Source organism: Microcaecilia unicolor, chromosome 6 (assembly GCF_901765095.1).
Source record: "Microcaecilia unicolor chromosome 6, aMicUni1.1, whole genome shotgun sequence".
Taxonomy (NCBI): Eukaryota; Metazoa; Chordata; class Amphibia; order Gymnophiona; family Siphonopidae; genus Microcaecilia; species Microcaecilia unicolor.
The window spans coordinates 236,771,653-236,795,350 of NC_044036.1; the positions used below are offsets into that span (position 1 = coordinate 236,771,653).

The 23,698-nt window shown below is 44.2% G+C and overlaps 1 protein-coding gene across 1 annotated transcript in view; it reads left to right on the plus strand.

The window, feature by feature from the left end:
* The window catches only part of EXD3 (exonuclease 3'-5' domain containing 3), a 719,658-nt gene that overhangs the window by 152,218 nt on the left and 543,742 nt on the right, over nucleotides 1–23,698 (plus strand). The window contains exon 4 of the mRNA XM_030206809.1: nucleotides 17,982–18,055. Within this exon, the coding sequence (XP_030062669.1) occupies nucleotides 17,982–18,055 (74 nt within the window). The remainder of the gene's footprint in view (nucleotides 1–17,981; nucleotides 18,056–23,698) is intronic.

The window sequence follows — 23,698 nt, forward strand, 5'->3', positions numbered from 1 at the left end:
TCCCTCTTGCAAATTCCAACCTCTTCTCCCACCCCAGTCTCACTCTTTTTCATCCTTCGAAGTCCACTCTGTCCGCCTCTTCACTCCCTTGCCTCTCCGTCTAGCAGTCATTTATCGCCCCCCTGAAAAATCTCTTCCATCCTTTCTCACCGATTTTGACGCCTGGCTCTCCTTCTTTTATAATCCTTCATCCCCCTCCATTATCATTGGGGACTTTAACATCCACGTTGATGATCCATCAGACTCCTATGCCTCCCAATTCCTTGCCCTAACGTCCTCATTCAATCTTCAACTGTGCTCCTTGGCACTCACTCACCAAAATGGTCACTGTCTCGACCTTATCCTCTCCTCTAACTGCTTTCCCTCCAGCTTCTATTCCTCTGATCTCCCCCTATCTGACCATCACCTACTAACCTTCATTCTTAAGCACCCTCCCCCCCCAGTCCCACCCAATCTCATCCCCCACCTCTAAGAACCTTCAAGCTATCGACCACGTTACTCTATCCTCTTGTGTCTCTAACCTTCTCTCTACCACCACCTTCTCTAAGTCTGTGAATGAAGCCACTTCTTCCTACGATACTATTCTCTCCTCTGCTCTTGACACTCTTGCCCCTCTCACGCCCCATCATACTAGGCGTACAAAACCCCAGCCTTGGCTAACTTCTAGAATCCGTTATTTTCGCTCCTGCGCCTGCTCAGCAGAATGTTCTTGGCTTAAATCCCGTACCCTTGCCGACTTCACCCATTTCAAATTCATGCTGAACTCCTTCCAATCTGCCCTTTCAGTTGCCAAACAGGATTACTTCACCCACTTGACTAATTCCCTCGGTTCTAACCCTCGACTTCTTTTCGCCACACTGAACTCTCTTCTCAAAGTACCTCCGTCTCCTATTCCCCCTTCTCTCTCTCCGCAGACTCTAGCTGATTACTTCCATGATAAAATCCGTAAAATTAACCTTGAATTTTCATCCAAACCTTCCCCACTTCTCTCTCCCTTAGTCCACACCCCCTACTCTCCTTCCTCTCCTTCTTTCTCCTCTTTCTCAGACGTTTCTACTGAAGAAACTGCCCTACTTCTTTCCTCCTCTAAATGTACTACCTGTTCCTCTGATCCCATTCCCACTTACCTACTTAACACTATCTCTCCTATTATCATCCCCGTCACCTGTCACATCCTTAGTCTTTCACTCTCCACTGCAACTGTTCCTACAACCTTCAAACATGCCATTGTCACTCCACTCCTTAAAAAACCCTCACTTAACCCTACCTGTCCCTCCAACTATCGCCCCATCTCTCTTTTCCCTTTCCTCTCCAAACTATTTGAACGCGCCGGCGCCGTTCACCGTTCACCATTGTTGTCTTGACTTTCTCGCTTCTCAACCTATTCTTGACCCACTTCAGTCCGTATTTCGCCCTCTTCACTCTACTGAAACTGCACTTACTAAAGTCTCTAATGATCTGCTTCTGGCTAAATCCAGAGGTCTCTACTCCATCCTCATCCTTCTTGACCTTTCTGCTGCTTTCGACACCATTGACCACACATTACTCCTTGATGCGCTGTCCTCGCTTTGACTCCAGGGCCCTGTTCTTTCCTGGTTCTCTTCCTACCTCTCACTCCATACTTTCAGTGTTCACTCTGGTGGATCCTCTTCAACTTCCCTTCCGCTTTCAGTAGGTGTGCCTCAGGGTTCTGTCCGTGGACCACTCCTCTTCTCCATCTATACCTCTTCCCTTGGTGCCCTGATCTCATCCCATGGTTTTCATTACCATCTTTACGCTGATGACTCTTAGATCTACATCTGCACCCCTGAAATCTGAACCTTAATCCAAGACAAAATCTCTGCCTGCTTGTCTGACATTGCTGCCTGGATGTCTCAACGCCATCTCAAATTAAACATGGCTAAAACTGAATTTCTCATTTTCCCCCCTAAACCCTCCTCCCCTCTTCCCCCATTCTCTATCTCTTTTAATGGCTCTCATATTCGCCCTGTCTCCTCGGCTCGTAACCTTGGAGTCGTCTTCGACTCTTCTCTCTCCTTCTCTGCTCATATTCAACAAATTGCCAAAACCTGCCGCTTCTTTATCTTCAACATTAGCAAAATTCGCCTCTTCCTTTCTGAACTTGCCACCAAAACCCTTATTCACACCCTTGTTACTTCTCGCTTGGACTATTGCAATTTACTTCTCACTGGTCTTCCACTCAATTATCTTTCTTCTCTCCAATCTGTCCAGAATTCTGCAGCTCGACTTATTTTCCGTCAGAATCGTTATGGCCACACTAGCCCACTTCTCAAGTCACTTCACTGGCTCCCTGTCCGCTTCCGTATACAGTTCAAACTTCTCTTACTGACCTTTAAATGCATCCACTTTATGACCCCTCATTACCTCTCCTCTCATTTCTCCCTACATTCCTCCCAGTGAACTCCGCTGTCTGAGCAAGTCTCTCTTGGCGTCCCCCTTCTCCTCCACCGCTAACTCCAGACTTTGCTCTTTTATCTTGCTGCACCTTATGCTTGGAACTGCCTTCCCGAGCCCATACTTTCTAGCTCCATCTCTGCCTGTTTTTAAATCTATGCTGAAGGCTCACCTTTTCACTGCTGCCTTTGGCTCCTAGCCACTATCCATTTGTCCTCCTCCCCATTCCTCTTTACCCTGTAATTCTCTTGCCCGTAATGTCTTGTCTGTCTGTTTTACCTAGATTGTAAGCTCTTTGAGCAGGGACTGTCTCTCTTTGTCAGTTGTTCAGCGCTGCGTGCGTCTGGTAGCGCTATATAAATGCTAATAGTAGTAGTAGTAAGTTGAGTAAGAGCAAGCTTTTCAAGGATTTTAGAGAAAAAAAAAGGAGATTGGGTGAAAACTGGACGGGAAGGAGTGGTCAGGGTGAGGCTTTTCAATAGTGGATGGATTAAAGTGTGTTCACAAGAAAGGGGGACAACTCCTTCTGTAAAACTAGACAAAAGGATGGGAAGAAGATGAAGTGTGATGTGATCTGCGAGTTGTTTAGCAAGGAAAGCTGGTAGTGGATCAGAAGATGAGGAAGGACGGTTGAGAAAGGCAATGATAAGAGAGAGGGAGCGAGCAGAGAGAAGGCTAAAAGAGGACCAGGAGGAAGAAGGGCAAGAAGGCAAGGGAGAAGAAGGTGGGATTGTAACAGGGAAAGGTGGGGCAGAAGTAGTAAAGTTAGATGTTAGAGATGGGAGAGAGAGAGAGAGGGAATTGCGGGGAAGGTAAGGAGGAGGGGGACAAGGTTGAGGGAGCAAGAGGCTGGAGTGCAAGGCGAAGGGTGGCAATTTTAGTTTGCCAGGTGTTGGCAAGGGTACCGAGAGAAAGAAATGAGGGGTCATAATCAGGGGAAATGTTAAAAGAGGGAACAATAGAGTCAAGAACCTGAAAAAGGGCTTGGGGACAGTTGAGGGAGTGGGAAATTTTATTTGAAAAGTATAGACTCTTTGCAATGCAAAGTTCTTTATGATATTCTTTATAGCATATGTGAAACAGAGTGTGATGAGAGGCTAGGCGTGTTTTCCACAATCGGCATTCAGCAGAACGCAGAAACTTACAAAAGGAGTTTGAGAGCTGAGGAAAAAAAAAGGGCAGAATGAAGAGGATCAGATGATGCAGGGCTGAGTGGGACGCGTAATTCCAGAATATTGTAGAGAGAGTCATTGAGCTCATGAACACGTTGCGTTAGCGGAAGAGAAGTAAATTATGGGGCAAGGTGGCAGACAGTATGGGATATCTTGTTCCCCCCCCCCCCCCCCCCCCGTTTTTTTATTTTGTTCAAAAATTTCAACAATACAATCATCTGATCCAGCTATAACCACATTAAATCGCTAACATTAGTTTCCTATTTCTAACTTCACATCAATATTGATTTACTCCCATTACCCTCCCTTTCCCATCAATCCCCTCTCCCCCCAGCATTATGGCTGTGGTACTTATACATCTCTCCATTGCTCATATGGATGCCATATTTTCTGGAACAATTGGAGGTGTCCCCTCCTCATAGCTGTCAGTTTTGACATTTGATACAGATGGTTCATTCTACACTTTATCACCTGCATAGTTGGGACCTCCAACTGTCTCCAGGCTCTTGCCAACGCTAGCTTAGCAGCTACAAAAAGTTGAATGACCAGCTTATGACATTGTATCTGACTCTTCACGGGCCTCATATGTAATAAGCACTATTCTGCCTGGCAGGGGCACTCCATTTGTACCATCTCTCTCACCAGTTCAAGGACCCCTACCCAATATGCCTGGACCTTTGGACACTCCCACCAAATGTGCATAAATGTTCCTCGCCCTCCACAGTCTCTCCAACAGTCTGCTGAAATTTGCAGATATATCTTTTGCAGTTTATCTGGTGTATAATACCACCAATACAGTATTTTGTATCTGTTTTCAACTAGCGGCTGAGTGATGGAGGGTTTCAGCAAATTACTATAACAACTTGCCCACCACTCCGAAGTGTACTGTTTCTTAAGTTCTTTCTCCCACCTCCCTGTGTAGTATTCTTGTGGGGATGAGAGAAGTAACAGTGCCCTATACAACTGTGTTACACTGCCCCTACCCTCATAGCTCTTTCCAACCCTGTCTATTCCAATTCCAGCTCATCCCTTGCACGTCTATGTATATAGTTCCTCAGACAGATATAATACACTAAATCCCTGTCCTCCAAACCATATTTTTCCTGCAGTTCCCCAAAGTCTTTTATTTTCCCATTAACCCAGAATTGTCCCAATTTATACAACCCTTTATGGGCCCAATTCTGAAATGTTTTCTCCGTCTGCCCCAGGGGGAATCCCGGTGCACCACTTATGGCCATCTGTAGAAAATATTTTCTTTCTGGGAAAACCTTTTTTCGGATTTGGAGCCACGTGTAAAGCAAGTGGCTTAACCCCACCGGGACCCTCCGTGCAGCAGCCGATATATCCCTCCCCGACATCCATAATATATCTCCCAAAAAGCAGGTACCCATCCATGCTCTCTCCCAGTGCAGCCATTTCTTGGTGACCCCAGGATCCCAATCCACCAGAATCCTAAGCTGCGCCGCCTCATAGTATAGGTAAAAGTTAGGGACTCCCATACCTCCCTTGGTTGGTATTTGAAACATCATCTCCCTACGTATCCTAGGTGGTCTCTTTCTCCATACCGGGGAATTGGTACTGGAGGAGCCAAAAACATATACAGTAACTTCGGCAATAGCATCATTTTTATGGCATGGATTCTTCCTAGCCATGATATTGTGAGACCCTCCCACCTATCTAGGTCCTCGAAGAGCTCTTTTGCCTTGTTAGGGAAGTTCCCCTGGAACAAGCTCTCAACCTGAGGGATGATCATTATTCCCAAGTATCTAATAGATTTAACTGGCCATTTAAATGGATGTATCTCCTGCAACATCCTGGCCCCCCTGCAGGGGCAATGTGAGCTTGAGTATTTCCAATTTATTAGCATTAATTTTAAAGCCCGACATCTCTCCATATTGAGATAACAGCTCCATCACCTGCTTCAATGAGCGTTTTGGGTGGGCAAGGGTCAACAGGACATCATCGGCAAAGAGCATAATCTTATGTTCTCGTTTGCCTCTGATCACTCCCCGTATGTTCCCATGCTCCCTAATCTTCTTAGCTAATGGCTTGATCGACAGTGCGACTAACAGGGGTGACACCGCATATCCCTGTCTCGTTCCCCTGCAGAGTTCTAACGGTTTAGTATGAGTGCCGTTTATCTTCAGGGTTGCCAAGGGGCTAGCATATAGCAACCATAGCCATGACAGGAAATTACCACCCATTCCTATCCGTTTCAACACAGCAAATAAAAAATTTGACCAGGTGAACTCATATATAAGTCATACAGAAGTGGAGAAATGAGAGAACCTTGTGGGGATTCCACAATGGGGTACCAAGGGAGATGAAAAAAATTAATCTTTCAATTCCAGATGCTATCTATTATTCAAAAAGGATTCAAACCAATGTAAAACAGAGCTCGCTTAACCAAACTCAAGGGTCCTTTTACTAAAACTGATTACCTGTCTAACATCAATTCAACAATAGGCTAAACACAACAAACTTGCCTGAACCCAAATAAAACTGATCTTCTCTGGGTCCCTAACACAAGTGGATACATACCTGACATCAAAATCCCTTTTCAGAAGTACAAACTCCCACTCAAATCACAAGTCAGGAACCTTGGAATACAGCTAGATTCAACACTTACTCTGATTCTTCAAATCCAAGCAACCTTCTAGAGCTGCTTCTGCTATTTGCGACAGCTACGCTGCCTCTCTCCTTACATCGAGAAGGTAAATCTTATCCCAGTTGTGCATGCCAGGATAACATCAAGACTGGATTACTGCAATTCACTGTACAATGGTCTGACTACAAAGGGTCTGCACCAGCTCCAGTTGATTCAGAATACAGCAGCAAGACTCATAGAAGGTTGCAAGCGACGTGACCACATCACACCATTTTTGCAAAAACTTCACTGGCTACCAGTACAATACAGGGCTAAAATTAAAACTTTGATCTTCAAGGCCCTGAAAGGAAATGGCCCTGAGTACCTGAAATATAGGATGATCCTCTACACACCGCCAAGGACACTAAGGTCCTCCCAAGGACTTTCAATAACCACACCCTCTCCAAAAGACATTACACGATGTGATACCTGCAAGTGAGCCTTCTCCGGAGTAGCCCCCACACTCTGGAATGCACGCCAGAAAGGCTGCGCTTAACACAAGACTATCTCTACTTCAGGAAGAAGGTGAAAGCTTGGCTCTTCAACCAGGCCTTTCATGGAAGAAGTAACTAACTTGTTAGTCTCACTCACACACACAAGGAGTGACTCGGGCTGCACATACTGCAGCAGTACATGTTTATCCACTCCTACCCTAGCTGAGATAATATTTAACCATCTGTCTGACCTCATGTGCAACTTTCTTTAAATCAATCACCTTTCTTTCTTCCTACTTTCTTACCTGTTTATATGTCACTTCTTTGCTTTACCCTTCACTATCAATTATAATGCTCTATTACGTATTGTGTTGACATTGTAAGTAGTATTTCATGCCATACTTTGTGTTGTTGTTGAATATTTTTACTGCTATAATTGCCTATTGCTCATGTTTGATCTATTCTTACAGTACACCACCTGGAGTGAATTCCTTCAAAAAGGCGGTAAATAAATCCTAATAAGGCATGCTAACAGGTTTAGCTTACGCTAATGATTATTGTGCACTAAATAATAAGGTGCCCATTATATTCCTATGGGTGCCTTATCACGTAGCGTTTGCTAAACCTGTTAGTACACCTTAGTAAAAGGACCCCTCAGATGGTATAGTAAGTTAAATATAATGATGGACATTATTGAAGGCTGCAGAAAAATCGAATTGTAATAACACCATCTCTCCCACTCTGTATAATACCTGCTTTACCTTAGAAGTCAGAGACAACAGCAGGGTCACGATACTATGAAAGCAATGGAACAGCATGTAACAAATTATATTCAACCAACAGCTGAGAGCCAAGTACGAATTCAACTAATTTTGCAAGAAGTGGTATATTTGCTATCGGCCTGAAATTAGAACAGGAGATAAATCTGCATCAGCCTTCTTAGGTATCAGAGTCAGTACAATATTTCCCATATTCTGGGAAAACCAACCTAGGCCAAGAGTAATATTCACAAATAATACAAGTGAATTTAGCAGCTCTAAGGGTGGATCTTTCAGCAAAAAAAAAGAAGGAATACTGTCCAAAGGACACCCTGCACCAGATAACCTGTTTACCAGGGGAAGTAGAGTAAGAGAAGAAATAAATGCAAAGGTGGTCCACAGTTTGTCAGCTGGAATGTCTACTAACTGATCATAAAATTCAAAATGACAAAAATTAAATTCCTTAGTAGTTTTAAATGATTGATTGAATATTAGTAACCTTAGATTCAAAATAGTTAGCCAAAGCCTCAGCTGAAGGTTGAACCAGACTGGGAGAGGAGGGCAATGTCAGTTCTTTGAGGACATGCAGGCATAATAGTCTCACATATGGGTGACGTGATCTACAGAGCTTGGTGCTTACAATGCCAATTGCAGTGTCACTTTAACTGTTTGAGGCAGTGCCCTCACCTCGCATGTGTGGGTACCCTTGTGCCCGACACACGAGCATAGGACCAGTAGTTTTTCATTTTCCATGGAGCAGAGAGGTTGTACTTTCAATCTCTCCTCAGCATGAAAAATTGTTGCCATTTTGTGCCTTCTCTTTTTCAGGACATATTTTCTTTTTCATTTATAATTTATATGGTTTACTCATTGACTGTTACACTCCTACCTGGCTGCTCCTGGCGGCGGCCATCTTGGTTGGTTCAGTTGTGGGGGCGGCCATCTTGGGAAGTGCAGTTTGATCAGCCTCTGAGTGCACCATCTTGGTGCTAGGCAGCCCCAGGAAGGAAGTACATATTTGGGCATAGAGCATCTCTTCTGATGGAGGCTGCCATCTTGAATCAGCTGCACATGTTTTAGACTGATTCCTACACTATTTAAAGCCCTGCCTCCAGTCAATCCTTGCTTCGGCTTCTATTGCTGTAGAGCTTGTAGTTCCTGTCTGTGTTCTGTTACCGGTTATCCTGTATCCTGTGTTTTGACCCTTGGATTGTTTCCGGTCTACTTTGCTGTGTTGCTGCCTGCCCTGACCTCGGATTGTTTTCTGACTACTCTGCTGTGTTGCTGCCTGCCCAGACCTTGGACTGTCTCCTGAGTACTCTGTTGTTTTGCCGTCTTCCTAGTCCTTGGACTGTGTCAGTTTCCCCGCCTGTCTGGTTGGTGGCCGTACACCCCGCTGGTTCCAGGTGGCCGCCTGCACCTGGCGGCTCAACTCCCGGGGAATGGCGGTCGCTTCCCAGGTGAAGCTAGGGGTTGTCTGGCTGCCTGACCGAGCGCGGTGCTGCTCCATCTTCGTAGGGTTACCATATGGCTCCAGAAAAAGGAGGACGGATTGAGCCAGCCGGGTTTTACTTCCATTGCTTTCCATTGAAAGCAATGGAAGTAAAACCCGGCTGGCTCAATCCGTCCCCCTTTTTCTGGAGCCATATGGTAACCCTACATCTTTGCCGTGCTCAGCCGGGGCACAAGGGCTCACTTCCCCAGACGTAACATTGATCTTTTCTGAGTACAGAATTACTCGTGCTCCTTGAGCCATAGAGCCTTTTGACTTTGTATCGGCCTTTTTTCCCTCCATGTCATCGAGGTTACCAAGTAATTTTAAGAAGTGTATGCGATGCAATAGGACTATTTCAGGTACAGACCCCCTTAATTGGTGTGTTCAGACCACCAAGACATTCACTATAACGTCTGCCAGCACATGCAGGTGAGGTCCTTTAAAACTCGCAGACTCCAGTGTGAAAAACTTGTTGGTTCTGAATCGACGACAGCATTCGCATCGAGTATGGCAGGAGACTTGGTACTCGACATGGAAACTGCATTGACATCGGGCAAACCCATGCAACATCAAGAGGGTGCTACATCGGACTCGGTGCTGTGAACACATTGGGACTCTACATCCTTATCATTGGTGCTACGTGCATCGAGGGACCTGCAGTGGAAAAAGCATAAGAAGCATTGCCATCATTCTTCCTCCAAAAACTCAGCTGATACCTCCCCTGCATCAGTGTCCTCAGTGCACGGAAAGCATCCGTGCCGCAGTGCTCGCTCTCCTTTTCTCTAGCTCGTATGAAATTGATAGCCTTTGAAGTCTTCCAGATCTCCTGCACCTGCACAGGCTATCTCTTAGGTTGCGTTCATACCACTTTGTCAGCCGATATCTGCTGTTCATTAAGAAATCTGGGCAATGCTCAAGGAAGAGCTTTCTCTGGTACTGCAGTCTTAGTCTATACAGGCTTACAGGGTGTATTGCTCTGGTATTGCAGCCTGCTCACTTTAATCACCACAGACTGCTTAGAAAATAAAATACTACAGATTCTTTTAGATTTGTATTGGGTAAATAAAACTCTTTATTTGCACTTTAATTGGAGAGTGTATAAGTCATTATTGTTGTTCCAACTACATAATGATTAAGAAATACACACACTAATCGAGTATATTACTAAAGGAAGGCTATAGGAAAGTAAAATAAGAAAGATATATATATATATCTTACTCACAACATCAGTGGTCAGGAATTATATCATTCAGACCCTTATCTCATCAGCTGGGAGGCCCGTTGCAGTGAAAGCCCGAAGTCTCCATATGACCAGGAACAAGTCTTTTCTGCATGATGCGTCCATCCACAGATGAGCCTCAAAGCTCTGCTGCAACAAGCCCCCTTTTTATTAAGCTAAAACTTATCCAGGAATGTACATGAGGATTCAGTCACACGCTGTCAGTTCAGGTAAACAAACCACTGGCCAGGTGGCTTATCTTCCGAACCTCAAGCATACCCCGCCTCCCTCCTGCACAAGCTGGCTTCAGAGACATTCCAGCCTGTTCTTGAGATGTGCCTTATCTCATACATTGTTCTTGAGATGTGCTTTACATTCCAGCCTGTTCTTTGAGATATACAAGGAAAGTCACTTTTGGTCAAAGACAGAAGATTTTAAAAAATGTACTATCGGTCAAAGCAAGACTGAAAAGCAATCCTTAATATTTTCCATCACACAGGGTGCTTGTGCCATTATCAGCCCAGCCCGTGGATACATCAGAGAAACAGTCACGGGAGAGGTCCCGAACACCAGCTCAATGTCGACTGTTGGGGCAGCTCATACCTGACTGACACATGGGATAAGCCGTATAAAATGTTTTGTACTTTTTGGGATCTTGCCAGATATTTGTGATTTGGATTGGCCACTGTTGGAAACAGGATGCTGGGCTTGATGGACCTATGGTCTTTCCCAGTATGGCAATACTTATGTAATGTACTTACTGGCAGAAGAGCTCTCTCCAACTTCAGAAGCTGACGTTCTGGTCAACACTCTCTTCCCCATACTCCTCATGAGCAGTACTTTGACGAGTTAGACTCAGACCTCTCTTTGGAGACAGATCAGGACCCTCGACCTCTCAGATGAGGAGTCCTATGGCATTCTGTCTGATCCTTTTCCACCACCTCAGAGGCATAAGTCTCCCCCAGAAAGAATATTTTTTCCAGGTTTTGTCCATGAGACGTCTCAAGCGTTACCGTTTAAACTAGAAATTAACCTTATTCAGAGCTTCTAGATTATGTCTCTCCACCAAGAGAGGGTATTATGGTTCCTCTCCATTCTGTTATGAAAAGTACTTTACTGAAAAAAACTGGGAGACCCCTCTGAAAGTTCAGATTGCCCCAATGAAAATTGACAGAATACAGAAATGTGCAAGGTTTAATAAAACACAACAACCACATCATTCTTTAGTGGTAGAGTCCCCTTTAAAGCACACTTGCAGTGCTAGATCTCATGCTTCTCCTGCTCCAGAGAAGTGAGAACATTAGACACTTTTGGCAGAAAAACTTTTCAAGCATCAATGGTAACCAGTCGCATTTTGGATTATCAACTTTATTTTACCGTGCACCTAAAATATCTAATACAATGTACTCTAGCTTTGTTAGAATTCCATAAGCTTCATAGAAAACTTCTAGACTGTTGTAAATATCTTGCAAGGCAGGCCTTTGCTGCTTTTGATGTTTCCTCATGTACCTCCAACTTAGTAGTAGCAATGAACCGATTATCCTGCCTCAGAGTCTCTGATCTTGAATCTGGTGACCAGGAGCATCTAGCAGATGCCCCTTGTCATAGAGAAAATTTGTTTGGTGACAAAGTTGAGGAGGTGGCCAACCTAATTAAAAAACATTCAGAAACAACAAATACTCTATCTAGATCTCAAGCTAGTACTGCTTCTTCTTCTACTAGAAGATTTCAAGGAGGTTATTGACGTTCCAACTGCTATATATCTAAGTGTAGTTACACCCCTACGTCTCCTCCACCTCAATGGACTACACTCCAAAGTTTGATTCAAGACAGCAGCAGGGCAAAAATCCCAGTTGTTCTCTCAATCAAAACAACCTAATTTTTTACTCCTTCCTAGAGAGCACTCCCACCATACTGTATCTGTGCCAAACAACCTACCTGTTGGAGGGAGACTTATTCTCTTCCAACAGAGATGGCCTCTCATAACATCTGGCCGATGGGTCCTACATACCATTCACCATGGCTACACTCTGCATTTGCAGAAAAGAACCCCCGTCATTCACCAAGAGAGTCTTGTTTCAATTCCCTACAAATGAGATTACTTTAAGAGGAGCTCTCGTCTCTCCTCTGGCAGAATAGAATGGAACCATTTCCTCCACCAGACAGAGGTTGATCGAGAGTTCTACTCCAGATATTTTCTCATTCCGAAAAAGACAAGAGGAGTACGTCCAATTCTCGATCTACCAGACCTGAACAAGTTTCTTCTCAAATGTTTTGCATGGTATCCCTGGGGTCTCTATTTCCCGTGAAACAACTCAATGATTGTTTTTGTTCTCTAGACCTCAGGGAGGCATGTATCCATGTATCTGTTCTCTGTGCACACAGAAAATTCCTTCACTTCTTTTGTGTACATTATCAGTACAAGATCTTACCATTTGGCTTGGCCTTGGCTCTTCGAGTCTTCATGAAGTGTCTAGTAGTTGTAGCTGCAATAATTCACAGGTGGGGCATCCATGTCTTCCTGTACCTGAACATAAGCACTGCCATACTGGGAAAAGACCAGTGGTCCATTGAGCCCAGCATCCTATCTTTGACAGCAGCCAATCCAGGCTTCAAGAACCTGGACCCCCCCCCCCCCCCCCAAAAAAAAAAAAAAAAAAATGTTTAATGGACTTCCCTCAGGAATCTGTCCAAACCCCCTTTAAACTCTGTAAGGCCAGCTGCTGTCACTACCTGAACGATTGATTAATCAAAGCGGCCTCTAAGGAGTCCGCCAGCGCTTCCATGCAGTTCGCGATATGACTCCTAGATCTCTTCGGATTTGTCATCAATTACCTTCTTCACATCTTCAGCTGGTACAGACTTTAGAGTTCATAGGGGCTCTCCTTGACACAACTCAAGGTCAAGCATTCCTTCCCACCGAGGGCAAACAATATATGACATCTCGCCACTCAGGTATCCCAGTCGACTTGTATATCTGCTCATCAGGTGCTCTGGCTCCTCAGTCACTTGGCTTCAACAATCCATGTAACACCATTAGCTCATCTTCACTTTCAAATTCCTCAGTGGACACTCTCCTCCCAGTGGTCCAAGCCATTGGATTACTATCTGCTTGAATCCAAATAACTCAACAACTACACCACTTCAGTGGTGGATGGTGTCCCACAGTCTTACCCAAGGTCTTCCGTTCCAACCCCCTCCACATCACAACATTCTCACCACGGATGCTTCCATATCGGGTTGGGGAGCTCACCTCAATGGTCTCCATATATAGGGTTCTTGGTCCCCACGAGAGCAATAACGTCATATCAATCTCCTGGAATTGCGAGCTGTTTGAAATGCTCTCAAAACCTTACAGAATCGTATTCTCAATCAAGTTATACTGGTTCACACAGACAATGAAGTAACAATGTATTACCTGAAGAAATAGGGCATAACCAGATCTTACCTTCTCTATTGCCAAGCAATCCAAATATGGACATGGGTGGCTTCTCAAAACATCTTTATAGGAGCTGTTTATTTAGATGGCAAGCAGAATGCTTTGCAGGCAAACTGAGCAGAGTCCTTCAGCATCACAAATGGTCTCGCAGCACCTTGGTCATTCATCAAATATTCCAGCAGCAGGGAATCCCAGCAATAGACCTGTTCATTTCTCCTCAGAACAACAAGCTTTTCCACTTCTATTCTAGACTCTATGCTCCTAACTGTAAAGCCCTAGATGCCTTTCATCTCCACTGAGGGATGGAACTTTTATACATTTTCCCCTGACTGCCTTTCATAGGGAAAACTCTTCTCAAACTGCACTGAGACCAGGGAGCCATGATTCTAATTGCACCCTACTGGCCTCATCAAATCTGTTTTCCTCTTTTAGAGTTGTTGTCCAGGGAACCATTCAAGTTACATCCTTTTCCAACCCTAATTAACAGAATGAGGGATCTCTCCTTCATCGAGACACTCTCTTTCTGGCTCTGACAGCTTGGTACCTGACGACATAGAGTTGCGTTCATAGAACCTTCTCAGATACTTTTTGCCTCCAGGAAATCTTCCACAAGAAAATGTTATAATTTAAAGTGGATAAGATTCTCTCTCTGGTGTTCAGCTAGGTCGCTTGTCCCTACTACGTGCTCTGTACCTACCCTTATGGAGGTACCTCCTCCCTCTTTTGAATTTTGAACTAACTCAGAGTACATTTGAGTGCCATTAGTTCTTTTCATGCTAAAATTGATAAGTCAATTTCAGTTCATCCCTTGATAGTTAGATTCATGAAGGGTTTATTTGATACCAAACCTCCCATCAAACCACCTTCGGTGGCATGGGATCTCAGTGTCATTCTCAGTGCTCTTATGAAACCTCTGTTCAAACCACTTCGTTCTGTGAAGTTTCTCACGTATAAAGTAGTGTTCTTAATAGCTCTTACTTCCAGAAGAGTCAGTGAGCTTTATGCCCTTGTGACAGATCCACTTTACACCAGGTGTTACCACCACAGGGTTGTACTCGAAACCCACCCCAAATTCCTCCCAAAGGTGGTTTCGGAGTTCTGTCTCAACAAGTCCATTGTACTACCTGTCTTCTTTCCTAAACCACATTCTCAGCCTGAAGAAGCAGCACTGCATAGCTTAGATTGCATACTATCTAGAATGAACAAAACCTCATAGGAAATCCTTTTGGTTTTTTGTATCATTTGGTCCTAACAGGTTGGGAATTCCCATCACCAAGCATACAGTCTCTACTTGGTTGTCTGACTGTATCTCCTATACATATACTCAGATTGGGCTGACCCTTCATGGCCGGATCACCGCTCATAATGTGAGAGCCATGGAGGCCTCAGTAGCCCATTTCCACTCTGCTTCTGTTCTCAAGACATTTGCAGTGCAGCTATGTGGTTTTCTATCCACACCTTCACTGCTCATTATTGTCTGGAGCGGTATTCCGGGCAGGATAGCCAGTTTGGACAAGCAGTCCTGCAGTATCTTTTTACTGTTCAAAATCCAACACCACCCTCCAGCACTTTATCTCCATTAGGCTCACTATCTTCTTAGTTACAAAAATTGATTTTTCCTGTGAGCCTGGTAGCTAATGAGTCCCATATGCGAGAATATTATTCCTTCTTGCCCTCGGAGAAAGCTGAGTTACTTACCTGTAGCAGGTGTTCACCAAGGACAGCAGGCATATATTCTCACATCCCTCCCGCCTCCCCTTGGAGTTGTCTTCTTAATTTTAACATTGGACTGCTGGCCCTGCACTCGTGTGTCGGACAGGAATGCACCCGCACACGCCTGTTAGGGAAACTACCTCAAAAGATTTTAAGTGACAACTTGGCAATGTCCGCAACAAGCTCTGTATATCAATCTACCCATTTGTGAGAATATATTCCTGCTGTCTACAGGTAAGTAACATCTATTTTGCTGTAATATTCCAAATAATTCCTTAAATTTGGTTTCTCAATTCCCACTAAAGTCGAATAGTAGGTCCTTTGGGCCAAACTTAATTCTGTTTATAGACTTTCATAGCTTGTTCCCATCTAACCTACATTAGATCCTTTGGTTTTATGCCAGCTTCACTGAAATCTACAACATTTCCTCTTTAGTTCCTTTAACCTGTCTGAAAACCAAGGAGATAAATTTTCTAGATTATTTTTCTCAGCACTGTGCAGCCACTTCATTTAAAACCTGAAATGTTGAAGTATTCCAGTTGGATAGCAGTTTTTCTGGTTGAACATCAACAATTTCTAACATTGGGATACTCTTCCTAGCTTTGCACATCTAAAAGGAATTTTTCTAATGGTGGTGGTTGTAAAATTTAATGTAAAATTACAACAATAATGATCAGACAGAATCAGTGGTTCCCAATTACAGAAAGTTAACAAAGAAGAATCATCCGCAAACAACAAATCCAGCGTATGTCAGAACTGTATTCATACACGGTATCTTCAATAAAATTTTTTGTTGTGATATTGATCTGCTGGCTTTCTTTCCCATATTGGATTTTGCAGATCGTTTGCCTTGTTGTTTTTAAGAACTGTATTCTGTACATTAAGTTGCAATATATGAAGAAAAAACAAAAATTCAATTGCCGTATTATCTGATTTTTCTAAACGCAGATTAAAATCACCTAAAACCTTGAGTTTGGAAAATCTGGCACTAGATTCTGAAATCTGTTCATATAACATAGATGACACTCCGCCTTATTTTCGAAAGAGAGAGACGCCCATATTTTGACCCAAATTGGGAGATGGGCGTCTTTCTCCCGTGGGCGCCCAAATCGGTATAATCGAAAGCCGATTTTGGGCGTCTTCAACTGCAATCTGTCACGGAAACGGCCAAAGTTGACGGGGGCGTGTCAGAGGCGTGGTGAAGATGGGACTGGGCGTGTTTATCGGCCGAGGAGAGATGGGCGTCCTCGGCCGATAATCGAAAAAAGAAAGGCGTTTTTAGCGCGAATTTGGACCCTTTTTTTCATGAACAAGTCCCAAAAAAGTGCCCTAAATGACCAGATGGCCACTGGAGGGAATCAGGGATGACCACTCCTGACTCCCCCAGTGGTCACTAACCCCCTCCTACCCCAAAAAAAGAACTTTAAAAACTTTTTTTTCCAGCCTGTATGCCAGCCTCAAATGTATTACCCAGCTCCATCACAGCAGTATGCAGGTCCCTGGAGCAGTTGTTAGTGGGTGCAGTGGACTTCAGCCAGGTGGACCCAGGCCCACCCCCCCCCCCCACCTGTTACACTTGTGGTGGTAAATGGGAGCCCTCCAAACCGCCCCCAAAACCCACTGTACCCACATCTAGGTGCCCCCCTTCAGCCATAAGTGCTATGGTAATGGTGTAGAGTTGTGGGGAGTGGGTTTTGGGGGGGATTTGGGGGGCTCAGCACCCAAGGTAAGGGAGCTATGGACTTCAGAAGTAGTTAACTTTTTTTTTTTTAATTGTTACAAGTGCTCCCTAGGGTGCCCGGTTGGTGTCCTGGCATGTGAGGGGGACCAGTGCACTACGAATCCTGGCCCCTCTCATGACCCAATGCCTTGGATTTGTTCGTTTTTGAGCAGGGCGCCTTCGGTTTCCATTATCGCTGAAAAACGATACCGCCCAGCTCAAATCCGTACAAATCCGATGCATTTGCCTAGCACAAACCATATTATCGGAAAATAGATGGACGCCCATTTTTTTCGAAAATACGGTTTGTCCCGCCCCTTCACTTACCTGTTCTCGGAGATAGACGCCCATGGAGATGGGCGTTCGCGTTCAGTTATGCCCCTCACTGAAGACCAAATTCCCAGTGGTCTATAGATCAGCAATATCCCTAAAGAAAGGACAGGATTCTTTGCTGCTAACTGACACAGCAATACAATCCAGAAGATTTGTATGTATTGACAATTAGACAAAGATAGTTCTTAAATATTACTGCTATCCCTCTCCCTTTTCTAGAATGTTGTGAAGAGCTATTGAGTAACCAGAGGGACATAAATTTGCTATTGTAGGAATAGGTCTCAACAATAAAAACTAAACCCAAGTCTGAGCCATTAATTAGATCTCGCAAAATATCACTTTTGTTACAAACAGATCTTGCATTTAGGTAAGTATTGGTAGAGTACAGTTAGAAAATGTACTCAGACCATCTAAGGGAATGTGTTTAAGAGCATGTTCTTGATGTCTAAAATTTTTCTTGTTTGATCATAATCAATTGCCATAAGCTGAAGTGACTTATTCCTGTTAGATAAATAAATAAATAGAGGAGGTGAAGGGGTAGAGGATTCTGTTAATGAATACAAGGATTATGTAATAATTTCTACTCTCTCTTTCGCTGTCTCATGCCATGTTTCATGTTTTGTTCATCCATCACAGGACAAAGCCCTCTGCAGTTGCTAGACACCTTGAACACCTTGAAGACCCTCTGGGCAAAAAAAGAGATTGAGGAGGTGAGTACTTGTTTTGAAACAATTCACTTTTCTCCTTCAGACTTAAACAAAATAAAACATGGAAAAAAAAATATGATACCTTTTTTATTGGACATAACTTAATACATTTCTTGATTAGCTTTCGAAGGTTGCCCTTCTTCGTCGGATCGGAAATAAGCAAATGTGGTAGATGACAGTATATACAGTAAAACATCCAAGCATTTCATTGACAGTCTAACAGGGTGGGGATGAGTAGGAGGTATGCATGGGAACATCAAAGCATTTCAGAGATAGTCTAACAGGATGGGGGTGGATAGGTGAGAGGAGGGTGATAAACATAGCAATACAACTTTATGGTTTATAATGGGCTAGAAAACCCAGATCTTTGTTAAGTCCTGTCTGTTGTGTGTCAAAATATTCAATCATTCTGACTTCAAAGGTCTTACGTTCCTGTGTTGTTTTAAAGTTACCTTTCAGGATTCTTACTATGAAGTCACTGGTACAATGTTCTGGTTTTGTAAAGTGCTGGCCTACAGGGGTGGGAACCCGGCTGGCACCAGTATTGTTCATGTGATGTCTATGTAAATTAAATCTTATCTTTAGCATCTGGCTGTTTCTCCAATATAGCATCCTTCGTTACATTTTTTACACTGAATGATATATACCACATTGGAAGATGAGCATGTGAAATATTCCTTTATGTTGAATTTACATCTGCTGTCTTATTTTGCACTTGGTATACTGGAGTTGTAACAGCTTACAGAAATGATTTATAATGAAAAAAATCATGTTGTTTTTTTCTCCTATACTAGTATAATAATTTTCTTTTCCATGTTTTATTTTGTTTGATTTCTATTGATTACCTTTAAAAGTGGACTAGCACGGCTACCACACCACTCTTTCAGACTTGAATCTGACACCCTTCACTTAATAATTGCAGTCAAAAAAGTTTCACCCCATGGCAGGTGTAAGGGGTGTGGCTATCATAGGGGTGGAGTCATATGTGACTGATTACCGTGAGCCACATTGAACTCAAGACTCCTTGGGATAATGTGGTATATAAATGCAATAAATAAATATATAAATAATAATAAGTAAACTAGAATGTCTTCCCATTAGATGTGTTTAGACAACCAGTGATGCAATTCAAAAAGAGTAAGGTGTAAACAGAGGATCCTTAAATCTCAAGAGGATGGAATCAAAGTATAAAAAAAAAAGTAATGGAAGGATAACCTGCAGGGCTGGTCTTAGGCAGGGGTGACAGGAGCAGTTGCACAGGGCCCCGCGCCTCCAGGGGCCCCACGGCGCTTCCTTCCATTCCCCGCCATTCAATCCTCACCTGCTCGCTCTCAGCTTTCAGACAGCTCTTCTTTGCTTCCAGCTGCCCTATGTTTAAAAAGTCACATCAGCAGCAGCAAAAGCAGCAGGCTGACCTCTAGCCTTCCCTTCTCTCTTGTGTCCTGCTTTTCTCTGATGCAATTTCCTGTTTCCGCGAAGGCGGGACACAGAGCAGGGAAGGTAGAGGCGAGCCTGCTACAGTCACTGTGACTTTTTAACCCAGTGCAGCTGAAAGGAAAGGAGGGCTGTGGGAAAGCTGAGGGCGGGCAGGTGAGGATCGAATGGCGGGGTTTGGAACTGAAACTCAGGGACTGAAAAGATGAGTAAGTTGAGGGCTGGGGTGAGTCACTGGACATGGAGGGGAGGGCAGAAGAGAATCGCTGGACATGGATGGGAGGGGGAGGGCAGGGGACAGAGGAGAATCACTGTATGTGGATGGGAGGGGAGGATGGGGCAAAGGAGAATAACTGGACATGCATGGGAGCGGAGGGCAGAGGAGAATCACTGGAAATGGATGGGAGGGGAGAGATGAGAGATGCTGGACATGGATGGATGGAGGGGAGGGCAGGAGAAATGCTGGACATGGATGGAGATAAGAGAAGACAGGAAGGAGATCCACATGGATGGAGGGGAGGGGGAGATGAGAAATGCTTGACATGAATGGAGGGGAGGGAAGACAGAGGAGGAGATGCATACGAATGGAGGGAAAAGGAGAGAGGAGAAATGCTGGACATGGATGGAGGGAAGACAGAGGAGGAGATGTACATGGATTTAGGGAAGAGGAGAAATTCTGGACACGGATGGAGAGGAGGGGAGAGTTGAAATGCTGGAGATGAGGGGAGGGGAGGGAAGAGAGAGGACGTGAGCTGAAGTGAGATGAACATGGATGATCAGACGCACGCACAGAAACTTGATCAGACCATTCAGCAAGCAACGCCGATGCAGACGAGAAGAGGACCGGCTGTCGGGGGTTGGGGTCCCCCGTCAGCACAGGTACGCTACGGCGGCAGGGGAGGGTTTCCGGCGGAAAGGGGGGTCGAGAGGGTCGCGGCAGGGGGTCCAGGGGTCAGTAACGCGGAGGGGAGGGGGTGTTGAAATTGGAGGGAGGGGGTAGTCTGTAACTCGGTGGGAGGGGCGTGTGGGGGCCTTGAACTGGAAGGGAGGGAGGGGGGGTCTGGAACTCGAAAGGGAGGGAGGGAGGCGTGGGTCTCGGAGGGGACAGAGCGAGACAGCAAGGAAGGGTGGGGGATTACCTTGCTAGCACCCGTTTCATTGCCTACCGAAACGGGCCTTGATCAGATCATTCAGCAAGCAACTCCGCAGCAGCCGAGAAGAGGACTTCAGTTGTCGGGGTTTGGGGTCCACCATCAACACAGGTACGCGGCGGAGTTGGCTCGCGCTGCTATGTTGTGATTGGGCACTGTCGCTGCTGACACACCCGGAAGTGGGAGACGTCATCATTTCAGGAGATGGATATAGAAGCATGAATGCCTCAAGGCTTATGTCCATGCAGTCAGCTTCAGAACGTTGGAGGTGCATTTTATTAGGTAGGATAGGAGTGATGGTATTTTACAGGTTAAACTTTGCAAAGAGTTGTACATATGTCTAAGTTTACAGCATATGAAAATCATAACAATGCATAGCAATACTTGTACACCAGTTAAAATAATGATAGGGTGAATTACAACATTAAAGACATGATCAGCTGTAGGTGAATATCCAAAGAATAATTCCCATGCTGAGACATGGGAGTCTTGTAGCAAATTTTGAACCCTTTGTCTAATTTGTCCATTCTCATAGGTGATTGTATGATTCAATTCTGTGGAGGTTGTTTTCAAATGGTCCATTTAGGCATGGAGTTCAGTAAAGTTCAGTAGTTTAATGTCGCTTTCGGCAACTAACCTCTACACCTCTACCCAGGAAAGCTAGACTGCCCCAACTTGACATTTCGTTCTTTAGATTGCAAGCTCCTTTGAGCAGGGACCGTCCTTCTTTGTTTATTTTGTACAACGCTGCGTAACCCTAGTAGCGCTCTAGAAATGTTAAGTAGTAGTAGTTTGTGTAAAGTCTCTTCTCCCATGCCCAGAGGGAGTGGATGTACAGCGTATGGAATAAAATCTTGAATGTCAAGAGAGTCATTGGTAACCAGATGTGCAGAATATGTTATCTCATTAATGGTGATGGAAACCAGCGATGTATGACTGCACCAAGTATTGTTCTGTAAATAGTTCGAACTGTATAGCAAAGTGTTTTTAGGGAGGCGGATGTCATGTACTTGGGGAGCAATGGAAAAAGAAATATTTTGAGGAAAGAACAGATTAAAACAAAAGTGTCCAGCTTCAAGGTAGTACACCCTATGTGAGACAGTGGGTGAATGCAAAAGTTTGGCAGTCAGAGTGTGGGAGGATGAATTATTCCAGCAGGAGCTGTCCCTCTCTTTAAACTGATGAGGTTCACACTGGAAATGAAAGGGCGTCTGCTGGCACAGGCTAGGGTCCATTGGTTTGAATGATGTCCAGTCATTGTCCAGGGGCTGCACCCGTGCGAGATGGTCCAAAGGATACATTATCACATTATTAACTTGCACACCAATATTAACAACAGGGTAAATAACTGTATGTTCTGACCATGGGATCAAAGTACAGATAGAGCATCCTTGTTGTGAACAGATTGGAACACTAACCGTCCACCAATCAAGGTGAGCTATAGCAAATTCCGGTAATTTGGTGCTAGCCATCTGAACAAGAGATGGTGGCCAGTGGCCTAACAGACGTGATCAGAATTTCCTTTAAGATAGTAAAGCTCGATCTGTATTTGATCAAAGGCCATAGCCCATGAAATATTCTTTCCCAACCTGTATTCTTTATGTGCTAAAGTCACAATTTTCTATTCTATAATGGTGATATAAGAGCAAAGGTATCTACAATTACATTAGATAGTTTAGCTGAAGCATCATTAATAATATGTTGTGAGGTAAACCCTTCAGAAGCATGTTGAGCTGTGGATCCCATCTTATTCCAGAGCACCTCTATATCAATTGTATTAAGGGCTCCCAATGCAGTTCCTGTGCCCACTAAAATGGTGTCCAATAATTCCCGCTGGTATCTAGAGGGATTGGCTGGGGGTGTGAATGTGACTGTATATCCAACCACGTATTAAGCATATGTATGTGGTTGGCAACAAATTGAGAGCAGTTTGGATATTTGGTAGTGACTAGAAATACTTTAGGAAACAGATGCCAAGTAAGAAAGTGGTATTCTACATCATATAAAACATCATGGGGTGCATCGTATTTAACCTGAAATGGTTTCCCTTCCTGGAACAAATATCTAAGAGGTACAGAATAGGAGGAGCTGAAGTGGTAGGGGAGGTGGGAGGAGGGGTGGTAGGTAAGCAAAGTACATCAAAAAAGAAAGAAGTCTCAGTAATGTGCCGTTGATTACTTTGGATCCACATATAAGTGATCTGCCAAGTCCCTTTATCCTGACAGGAAATATTGTATAGAATCAAGGCAGGAGGGCCTAGAAAGTATTTCTCTGGGGTTGCCATCAATTCTTGTGTTCTTTCTAGGGAAGTGGAAATTGGTGGAGCCCACTTTGCGTGAGTGATGTTTAAGGAATAGTATACTGGTCTGTCTTGCGCCGAACAGAAACTCAGGATAACCAGGTCTTTTTGTTCAGGGAATGGTGGGGTATTTCTTGACAGCGATATACCCCATCTGTGAAATTGACCGTACCAATTGTGCATATTCGGACGATAGTTCCTGTAATGAGACTTGGGTAAATGAGAACACATACCACACTAAACAGAAAACGTGCCATACTAGAAGCACACTGACTATCGCAGTAAAATAACGAACCTACTTATAAACTTACTTATATATCACCTCAACAGAAATAATGGTTACTAATGTTTACTAAGTATTATTATCACTATTGAATGCGTGTATAGGACTCTTCAACTATACAAATAGGCTATACATCATGAGTGACTACTACTACTACTTAACATTTCTAGAGCGCTACTAGGGTTACTCAGCGCTATACAAAATAAACAAAGAAGGACGGTCCCTGCTCAAAGGAGCTTACAATCTAAAGAACGAAATGTCAAGTTGGGCAGTCTGGATTTTCTCGGCAGAGGTAAAGATGTTAGGTGCCGAAGACGACATTGAAGAGGTGGGCTTTAAGCAGAGATTTGAAGATGGGCAGGGAGGGGGCCTGGCGTATGGGCTTGGGGAGTTTGTTCCACGCGTGGGGTGAGGCGAGGCGAGGCAAAAAGGGCGGAGTCTGGAGTTGGCGGTGGTGGAGAAGGGTACTGAAAGGAGGG